The 10,062-nt window shown below is 38.1% G+C and overlaps 1 protein-coding gene across 2 annotated transcripts in view; it reads left to right on the top strand.

Moving 5' to 3' along the window:
* The first annotated feature begins 794 nt into the window (after positions 1-794).
* The window catches only part of homer2 (homer scaffold protein 2), a 35,924-nt gene continuing 26,656 nt past the window's right edge, over positions 795-10,062 (top strand). Inside the window, exon 1 of one of the 2 annotated variants that reach the window (XM_074665711.1) lies at positions 795-921. In XM_074665711.1, coding sequence (XP_074521812.1) covers positions 920-921 — 2 coding nt within the window. In that variant the 5' untranslated portion in view covers positions 795-919. Of the gene's footprint in view, positions 922-1,968; positions 2,381-10,062 lie in introns of those variants that run through there. The other variant, XM_074665710.1, reaches the window with a different exon arrangement.

Raw genomic sequence — 10,062 nt, 5'->3', positions numbered from 1 at the left:
CTGATCCTTTATTTACACACCTTGATCTATCTATTTCATGTCTGTCCTTATTGAGAATGCATTCAATACCCCTCCGTTTGATCTTGGATTTGGGGCTCTCACAATTCACCGCATTTTGAAAGCTAATTATAAATAACCTGTTATCTCTGCCTCTGTGACCTCCTCCACGACTCCTCCAGCCTTCCACAATGGGTGGGGGATCAGGGGGACGGCTGAGATATTCCTGGTATTCCTGATCCTCTGATGAAAACCTATTGACAAACATCTCCTCGTAGTTCTGCTGGTTCTCCGTCTCAGTCATACTGCAATCACAGAAAAATACCTTACCGAATGAATTAATATCAAACTCAACTCAATTCTATTTAGCATCTTGCATAAAAGCATAATGAAACAAATAAGTTTTTACAACTTTACAGTGCTTTGTCTGCAATGCTACGAGCCAAATTTCCATGCGACAAGGAAAAAATGTGCAGATGTAATTACAATCACCAAACTTACACTACTGTTAAATTTATCAAACGCTTAAAATAAACACATACCTTGTTTTAACGTCAGTATGCACATTCAGGCTGCACATTCGAGCTAGATGTAGTGAAACGACTTGTCGGAAGAACGCGGTACCAGTACGTCCCTTTAATGCTTCCCCTGGAACACAAAACCTAGAGCAGTAGTTCCTGGAGCGCGCGCACCTGAAATTGATTGACGGACGTTACCTGCTGGTTAGGAACAGGATCATCGGTTGATGATTTATGTTTTACAGTCTGTTTCTTCATAAATAATTTCCAATTTAAACTGGAAATCAAAGAAGACATCTGAACGGAGAAATTAGTGACCTGGAAGTAACTTTGCTAGTTTGCTATCACCGTTGTTTCACCTAATTGATGAGAAAGTGTCAGCTGCTGAAAACCATCAAACCAAAATGTGAGTAGCTTACACTTAAAGAGATAAAAAGAGACACATTTTTGACACCAACTACAAAAGCAACACAGCATGACGAATATTTATTTTTTTAGTGTTTCTACTTTGTTTATGAATTATGTTTTAATATTTTTAGATGTGATGCTTAATCTTTTAATGTAGTCAGCACAAAATGTAAATTTTGTGACGTGTTTGGAATTTTGGGACAGCAAGTTAGATATATTGGGTCACATTTTATTACTGTGTATTTAAGTCCTATATTACAGTATATTCCTTTTTTAAAAGGTGTCAAATTGAGTGTTTCTTGCGCTGCCTTCGCCACTTCCTTGTACTCTTCATTTTTTCTGCTTTCAACCTGTAAGTTCTATAACCTACAAATTCCACCCTGATGTTACAATCTCCAGTGGCATTGAATCAAATATGAATAAAAGTATGAACATAATAATACAACGTGGGACAAAAGAAAAACGCAAGCACTGCTCCAAAATTTATAGTTACTTTTCCGCCTCTTGCATTATAGCCCAATTTTGGTTGACGTTTGGTTGTAAGTTTGCATTAAATAATAAAATGCACACTCCTCTTAAAATAAAAACACACAATGGAAATATATATTTCTAGCATTTACATTTAAAATGTGTTATGAATTTAGAATTTATGTCCCCTTTATCCTTTATCAAAATCAAGATAAGGCATATGTTTTCTTTTCTTTTCTTTTTTTTTTTTATTGTTTTCTGGACGAACGGCCAGTTTGATGCTGGTCACACCCTCCCACATGATGTCACAGCAAATTTTCCAAGTTGTGATATTGGTCACCCTCTTCCAGAGCAAGATCTCTTAACTTTTAATGTCTAATGTCCAAATTATAGCAGAATGTACTCTATAATTAGTGATTGATTATCCAACAAATAATTTTGTAGTTAAGGACTACACTTTTGTTCCAAAACTCTGGCTGAAACCGCAGGCACACCACAGGTTGAGAAAGTGTGGGTGGCTCTCACTGAAAAGCGCGAGCAGGTGGAAGCCGCTCCGTGTCGCTGCTGCTGCCCTTCACTCATACACACACACAATCCCGTTGGGGAGGAAGAAACTCTGCGCAGCGAGCAGCAAGCAGTGAAACGCAAACATTAACTTAATCCATTAACGCCGAATATTTGAAGGCAGCGTGGAAGGAGCCAATCCGGAGTGGGATTAAATGTGCTCCGTGTCTTTGAAGACGCAAAACTTCCTGAGACGAGCGAGCTTCTGAGCTCCACAACCCGGTGACTCGAGTTTACGAAGAAGTGATCTCATATTTCACTTGTCTCTCAGCAGCAAGAGGACTTATTCGAAGCTGGTGGACGGGAAATAAACTCTTTGGACCGCTAATCAACTGTGGACTTTGAGAGCGCTTTAAAACATTATTTCCCACTGTCGGTACAGCCAACATATTAACAGGAGTTGTTCCTCAAGTCCGCGCCATGGGGTGAGTAATCCAGAGAGCGCTGCCCTTCAGAGCGCCTCTAATGACACCTGCACTGACTGAAATGGTATGCGTGTATGAAAATACGGAAAAATACCATAACAACTATCCTCTCTAATTAATGACAGTTCTCTGATGAAATGTCATGACTGATTCCCTTGTTTCTCCGTGCTTGCCTGCCTGTGCGTGTTGGGAGCTGAGGAAGATCCTCATTTACTCTTTATTTGGCGGCACGATAGAGTATGGTGTTTGGGATATTTCTGTCTAATGTTTTAAACAGGCTTGGTGCCATGATTCTTTTAATATTTTAAAATCCTTTTGACAATAATTAGAGCTACCTTGCTTCATTCTCTCTGTTCTTATCAGTCTGGATTATGGTGTGAGAGGGTTATGATATGGAGGTGTCAGAGTCTACACTGCCCACTAATGAGAGACGGTACTTCAGGCAGTGCGTGTATTTTATCGTGTGTGTTTATTACAGTGTGGAGCCCTCCCACTGTTGTTTACAGGGCACAGTACATTATTTTGCCTCCATAGTGTATTGTGATGTGAATGTTGACTCTGTGGCTGAACGCCATAGTTATGCAATCATACCACCTCTCTTTTCATCTACATATACATATCACAGGGTTTTTTTTTCTGTAGTACCCACCTGGCTGTGTTTAAATATGTTTAACCTTTCAGTTTAATTTAAATGATTTCAGAATTAAACCTACGTCTGGATGTTTTCACTAAAGTTAAAGTGACTTTGACATGTGTAAAAACAAAATGAGTTAAAGGCAAAGTGTCTTGATGTTCAGCAATGATGTAAAAAGTCTTACGACATATCAAAGTGATTGTATCTTCCTTTGGCAGACATGCTTTTTTAATGAGTAAGAAACCAGTTTAACAGTCCTGACTCCTCTTCAAGGGTTTGACTCATCCAGCAGGTTTAAAACTAAAGGGAGTCAAAAGTTTTGTCATGAACCTGCCCCAGTCCAGAAGCTTCCAAGGCAGGATGTCACACCCACTGACAGAGACACCAGACATGGCAACAAGTCTCCTTTTTTTTTTTCTAGCTGCCTGGTTTCAGTGCATGCCAAAAGGCAGTACTGCATTACATGACCTTAACCCACTGGACACCAACTGGTAGAATTTATTTGTACTGGAACCATGTTGTTTTCTCAATTTAATGACAATAAGTGAAGAAATGCATCCAAACAACTCTCCAAAATAATTAAATTTGATTCAATTACCATATTGCAAACAACTAGTTTCCATTTAATTAGGCATTTGATTAAGATCGAACTGATTCATTTGGTCATTTAATCTGTAAAATACCAGAAAACAGAAATGAATATTCATTACAAATGATCAGTGTTTTCAGATGATTTCAATTAGTTTGTTCATACCCAACATGCAGCAGCAAACAATGAAATACTGAATTTATCTGTCTCTGTTAGAAAGTGGAAGAAAGACCAGTGGTTGTCATTTTTGGCAAGTAAAAAAAGAATCAATCAAGTCATTACGGAATTGGTAAAGATCAGATTAATGTATTGATTATCAAAGCTGAAGCTGCAGCTATGTATTTAAAAGTACTGACTATAGCTTCTCTGATGTATCTAACTGGTGAATACAATTCCTATATCTCATGATGAGGAGTTGGAACGTCGCCATCTTGGATTACCAGGAGTGACTACAAGTGACTAATCGCTCAGTTCTGAATGACAAGTTGAGGTGGTTCCAATTTGTCAACCACAGGTTGCCGTGTTATTAAGCTTTGTTCTTCATGGTCTCATTTACTCTGAGTGGCGAGGTAGTGTAATTCACAAAACTGACACTATGATGTATTGAAGGACTTCAAACTTTTTGACTGAGGTTATAAACCAGCAAAGACGTAGAGTCATTTTGTCTCCATGGCATAGGACTTCTTTTACAAACAATAGAGTCGATCCCTCTGGGCTATTAAAAGAATGCAAGTGAATAGGTTTTAAAAACAGACTTAAGTTTTGAAAACAAAAACGTATACCCAGTAATATGTTACAGAGTGGGTTTTTATATATATATATATATTTGTTTGTTTCCAAAGTCTAACATTACATTTGATGAATGTTAATTACAGTGTTCCAAAGTGCAAAGTAACTTGATTTAGTTGTTTTACCCCCAACTACCTTATTTTATTAATTATTTATATTAAAATTGATTTCGCTGTTGTATTGAACAGTGCCAATAAAAGCAGTGAAAAGCCTTAAGAGGGTGATGGTTGGCATTTTTCACCTGAAAAAGAAAAAAGTTGGAAAAAGTTGTTTATTATTTTCCACAACGAACCCAACATTTAATTGTTGGTTATAAATCACAAGCTTTTCAGTTTTAAAGTTTATCTCCAGTACAAACCAAGGTTGTATTCATATGCGTGCATAATTGTGTTCCTCATCACTGCCTGATTGCACTTTGTAATGACGCAGCTCATTCTGTTCTAACTGACAGGTCAATATGATAGATTGTGCGTGAGAGGGTTTGTTAAACAGTGAGGACTATATATAGTTGTTATTTGCAGGTATCCCTTTGTCCCTACTCACTCTTTGGTTTGGTTCAAAATTAACTTTAAGTAACACAACGCACACATTTACAAATTTACACTTAATGCCCTCAGTGTTTTGTTTTCTACTTTCTGCCAGAGCTCTGGTCATGTGATCAGTCAGTGACCTCCTGACCTTGTCACATTTGTTAGTGGTCACATAATTTCCACTTGACATAACTTGCACAACAGAAATTTTTGGTGCATAAGTGGAAAAAAACTGTAAAAATGTTCAGAAGTTGGAAAATGTTGATACTCATAGAAAAGGGGAGCCGTAGCTGTTTTTATGAGCAAAGTTTGCTGTTTTCCAAAACTTATTCTTAATAAGCTCAGATTGCCCGAAAACCCTTTTACTGAAGAATCAGTCATACGGAGCTAATGCAATAAGCATATTGCTATTTAAAATAAGCCATGCTCAGAGCACTTCTAACACAGGGATAGATGATAATCTGCTGGCTGGCCGGGGACTGATCGCTGAAGGCTTAACACTCATTGATTAGGCTCACTGACATGTGACGTGGCAGTGGGTCCCTTGGCAGAAGAGTGACTGTGGCCGCTGGCCTAATCTGACCGTGTGTTCTCTGTCTGAGGTTGTAGGCTGGAGGTGATAGTTGTTGGGGTGTACAGGGGAGTGGAAGCAGGTCTAACTATTAAAGAATCATGGGTAAATGAAAGGGGACAGACTGACGGAGGATTGGACATCCCTTCACCAGATGGTTTAGGCCTAGGAGGCCATCTGCTGCCATGCTGTGCCTCTGTGGAGACTTCCTCACTTCCCTTTTCTCTGAGCTCTCAGATTAAGTTGGACCCTGCATCGTACCGTCTCTGTGTGATAGAGGAGGACCTGCTGGGGTTGCTTGTTTAAATCTGGGTGGCTGCCTTTGTTGTATTACATTGTGTTTGTTCTCCTCCTATCGGTCAAATGAGCTGCACTGGCATGAGGTACAGCTCAGTGTACAGTATGATGCCAAAATATTGGTAATGTAAATGTAAGCATAGTTTAGGCATCAGGAGATGGAAAATCTGCTCTAATAATAATAATAATAATAATAATAATAATAATAATAATAATAATAATAATAATTATTATTATTATTATTATTATTATTATTATTATTATAATAAAAGAAAGTAACCAATCACACATTAACTTAATGCAACATGTTAGATATCTTTTCAAAATAACCATAGATAAAATAAAAAAGGAGGTTCTTTTAATGATGAATCACTCGGATGACTCATCTATTATTAAATTAGTTTAATTCTTTTATTCAGTCATTTAAATGATTCAGACACTTATCGCTGAAGCACTTAAGATTCATGATAAAACCAAAGTGATAATTTTTCCCTCAAAGTTAAGATGAATAAATCAACAGAGTAAAAGGTTTTTAACAAGAAACACTTTTCAAGCCTGACTCCCTGTATTCGGTTGTTTGCTGTTGCAGCTAACTAGCTCATGAGGCTATTGTAACTCTTAAAAACACCAGTCTTAAAATCAGTTCCTTGGAGCCAGTTATGTCAGCTTTTAAATAAGTTTCTTTCCCTCTCTGGAGCTTTACGTAGTAAATGTTTGTATTACTCAGCTCAGATCTCCAGGTTATTACATAACACACTTTTTTCTGTGGGAAATCTTGCCCTTCTGTAACCTCCTGACATCATTAGTGGAAACAGTGTTAGTTGGGATCAAAGCCCAGGTGGAGTCTCAGGTATGATCCTGCAGAGCTCTGCACTCCTGCAGACTTTGTTCATTCACTCAGACGAAGCACCGCTCTCACTAATAAGGCAGCTCTGCTCTTCAGCTGGTCTGGCAGGTAAAATGAGGGAGTCTCCTCTCTGATCAGCTGGGAAATAAAGAGGATTACAGTGGATAATGAGAATTCAGTTTATTTAATTCTGCTTCACAAACGCATGCTGCATCCGTCTTCACATCGCACTTGTTCCTGATTTGTTATTCTCTGATTACCAGAGTCAATAGATCTGTGCACCTTGCGACCTAGATATGCATTTCTTATTTTCCCTCTCCGACAGATTTGGAAGAAAACATTCTTTTAAGCCTCAGAAAAGCCAATTGAAACTTTGTGTATTGTTGTCAGCGCCTCTGAAGAAAGTGAGAAAGGATAAGTGTCATTATTCCCCACTGCACCATAGTTATTTGACAAGTGACTAATGCTGCTTTTGTCCCTGAGATACTTTGAAATGAAGGAACACTTAGGTTCAAGGACTGCATTTAATACATATTCTGTGAGTCACAAAATGATGCTAAATTTCTCAAGTGTGTAAAATTACTTTGCTATGATTAATACTCAGTTACACTCGGTTTCCCACACAAAAGAAAAAAGGATTATGAAAGGAGGCGAGAAGCACACCTGTCTTCTTCCATCATTGAGAAATTCTGTACCAGGCCTTGATCCAGGTCCACATCCTCTGCTCGTACAAGGATGGATGGTGAAAAAGAATTCAAGATGGCTAGCCTTAGAGCAAATATGGAGAGGCTCAGTCTTCAGTGTTTGAGCATCATTCAGAACCAGAAGCAGTTTGCACCAAAATCTGTATCTAAGAGACATATCAAGATGCCAAGAGCAAGCATCATTATCTGAGCTGTTAATTAGCTTTATCTGCATGCAGTTGGTCAAAGCTGACAGCATAACTGGTGGTGAAGCGATATGATATTATTCATATCTGTCATAGTGATTTTCTCAAAATATTCTACCTTGTCCCTCGTCATGTTTCAGGTTTCTTTGCCTGTTTCCTTGCACTTAAGACAGTAACTGCCTCTTAAAAACCAGCTCTTTTCCTTGTTGGCATAAACTATTGGATATTTTAAACCACAAACATGAAATATGTATAAACATTTGAGGTTAGGAGGGGTCTGTGTTTGTGAAAATGTGGAGAACATCTAGCAGACCATTTTCACAAATTTTGTAATTGCCTGAAAATTCAGTCATGTTGAGGGGGGAGTGAGGAAAGCCTTACAAAGTATGTTTGGTGCTGGAATTGACTATACTCGTACTCAGCAATGGGGAGATTGGATAGTGTAAATAACATTGAAGGATTCATTAGCCTATGTTGTATGTAGTTAATTTATTTTCACTACTATTCAACGTTTAAAAGCAGCTCTGCTCACAAACGAGAGGGTTGTGTGCCCACACCAACTTGAATAAAACCCTTCAGGATACGTGCAACATTGAAAGATTCATTAGCCTTTGTTGTATGAAGTTAATTTATTTCCATTTATAACATTAGGACATAGATGACTTCCTGTTTTTGTTCTTCTCATAGTGTAAACACTGGATCTGAGGGAATTATGATCTCTTTGTCATCGCCTGTCAAAGCACATCCCCCTTAAAACAATGTTTAGGATTCATGAAAGTAAGGAAGCTGCAAGGAAAACTTGTGTTTGAATGGATGTGAGCTTCACGTTGTTGATATCATGTTGAATTTTCTGCTTTGGTGCCTGTTGTATTGAGAGAACCAGGCAATTTGAAGTTGACAGCAGCTCTTAAAGTGGAAGACTTGTGTTCACTGCCCACGGGCTTCATGATGCAAGTCAACACGCTAAAAAAAGACTTAATTATCCCAAAGTCTACTGACTGTTTTCAGATTTTTTTTTCCATCTGAAAAGAACATGATGCACTTTTCAATTATAATGTCAGCTCAGGTTTGTTGTACCACCTCGAGAGGGTTCAAAGGGGAGAAATGTATTTCTTAACAGGTCAGTGAAGTCTCCCTGTCAGAAGGTTGTTGTCTTGCGAATTAAGAGATCCCATTATTGAGTTAAAGCCTCATTTACTTTACTGGGCCAGTGGGTCTGCAGCCAGTCGTACCTAGAAATATACAGCCATGAAAAAAATATTAGACCACCTCTGTTTTCTTTATTTTCCTGTTCATTTTAATGACTAGTACCACTTGAGGTTTATAACCTGAAGAATAAAATGAACATGACAAAAAATGCAGCTGATTACATATTTTGTGTCCCATTCGGCATGCTTAAGCTTTATTGTATTCCCACACTGTTAAATGTAGCTTGTTGTTTCAACATTAAAATGCCTTAAAATTTTATGATAGGTCCAAGATACATTTTGCTGTTCTAACGCCAACAGAAATTATCATGATTAAATGAGTCAACCCTCGTCTTAGTTTAATTGACTTAGACTTGTTAGTTAACTTTTTCAGGCAGTTGTTTTAAGTAATCAATCTAGTTAAACTCAATTCAAGTTTTCAGTTAGGTTAAACTATTATTTTTTATTTGAATTACATTTGTTAGTTGACTTTATTTCTTTAGGTTGTGGATTAACATTATGAATCTATTTCACAGACATCCAGTTGGTTTCATAGAGCTCTAAATCAGGGTTGTGCCGTAAGGCACAGACACATAGTCGTTATCATGGAAAGTAGACAGTACACCTATGCTACATGGCTCAGACAGTCTGAAATCACCTGCCAAACTGTCCAGTGTGTAGTAGGGTCTCATATCCATAGAGTACCCTTTAATGTGACAAAAAATTATAATTCACAGAGGCATTCTGGGTAATAATTTGGAAGTTTAAGCTTTATTAAACAGCACGGAGGGGCTAAGGTGTGTGGAAAATTAGGAATTAAAGTCTGACAGTCCCTAAAGTCCCTGACAGTGATCCTTAGCTGTAGTGTTTGACCGTTAGGATCATGAATAAGTGTTAATAAGAACAGTTTATTTTAAAAAGAGTGAACGACCAATGATGACTTTGCTTTAAAGAGAAAAAAAAGCAATTTTTTTTAAAGTCATTCATTACCTCAATGCACCCCGAAGAGACAGGTGAGTGAGAGACATATAGCCAATAAACTGAAGATCTTTAAGACAGCCGTTCATTGCACCTAGAAAAAGCAAGCCGAACACGGTACTTCTAAATTGATAGCCGGTCAAGGCAGGAAACGTCTTTCTTCCCCATGAAAGGACCGTACACTCATCCGTTACTGTGTCAGGAATCATCGTCAGACCTCCAGGGACCTTAAAATGAGTGGGCAGCGTTGAGAAATGTCACTTTTTTGGAAAGGATAGTTCAAAACCGACATCTTGAAGATGGTTTGAGGCCACATAGTGCAGAGAAGAAGCTCTGCATCAATGAGAGGCAGAGGAATGCCCGGTTGGTCT

The sequence above is a fragment of the Halichoeres trimaculatus genome, unplaced genomic scaffold (assembly GCF_033239565.1).
Source record: "Halichoeres trimaculatus isolate MK-OKI-2021-1 unplaced genomic scaffold, fHalTri1.1 fHalTri1_scaffold_3, whole genome shotgun sequence".
NCBI classification, from domain to species: Eukaryota; Metazoa; Chordata; class Actinopteri; order Labriformes; family Labridae; genus Halichoeres; species Halichoeres trimaculatus.
This window is presented reverse-complemented; position numbering and strand designations above follow the sequence as displayed.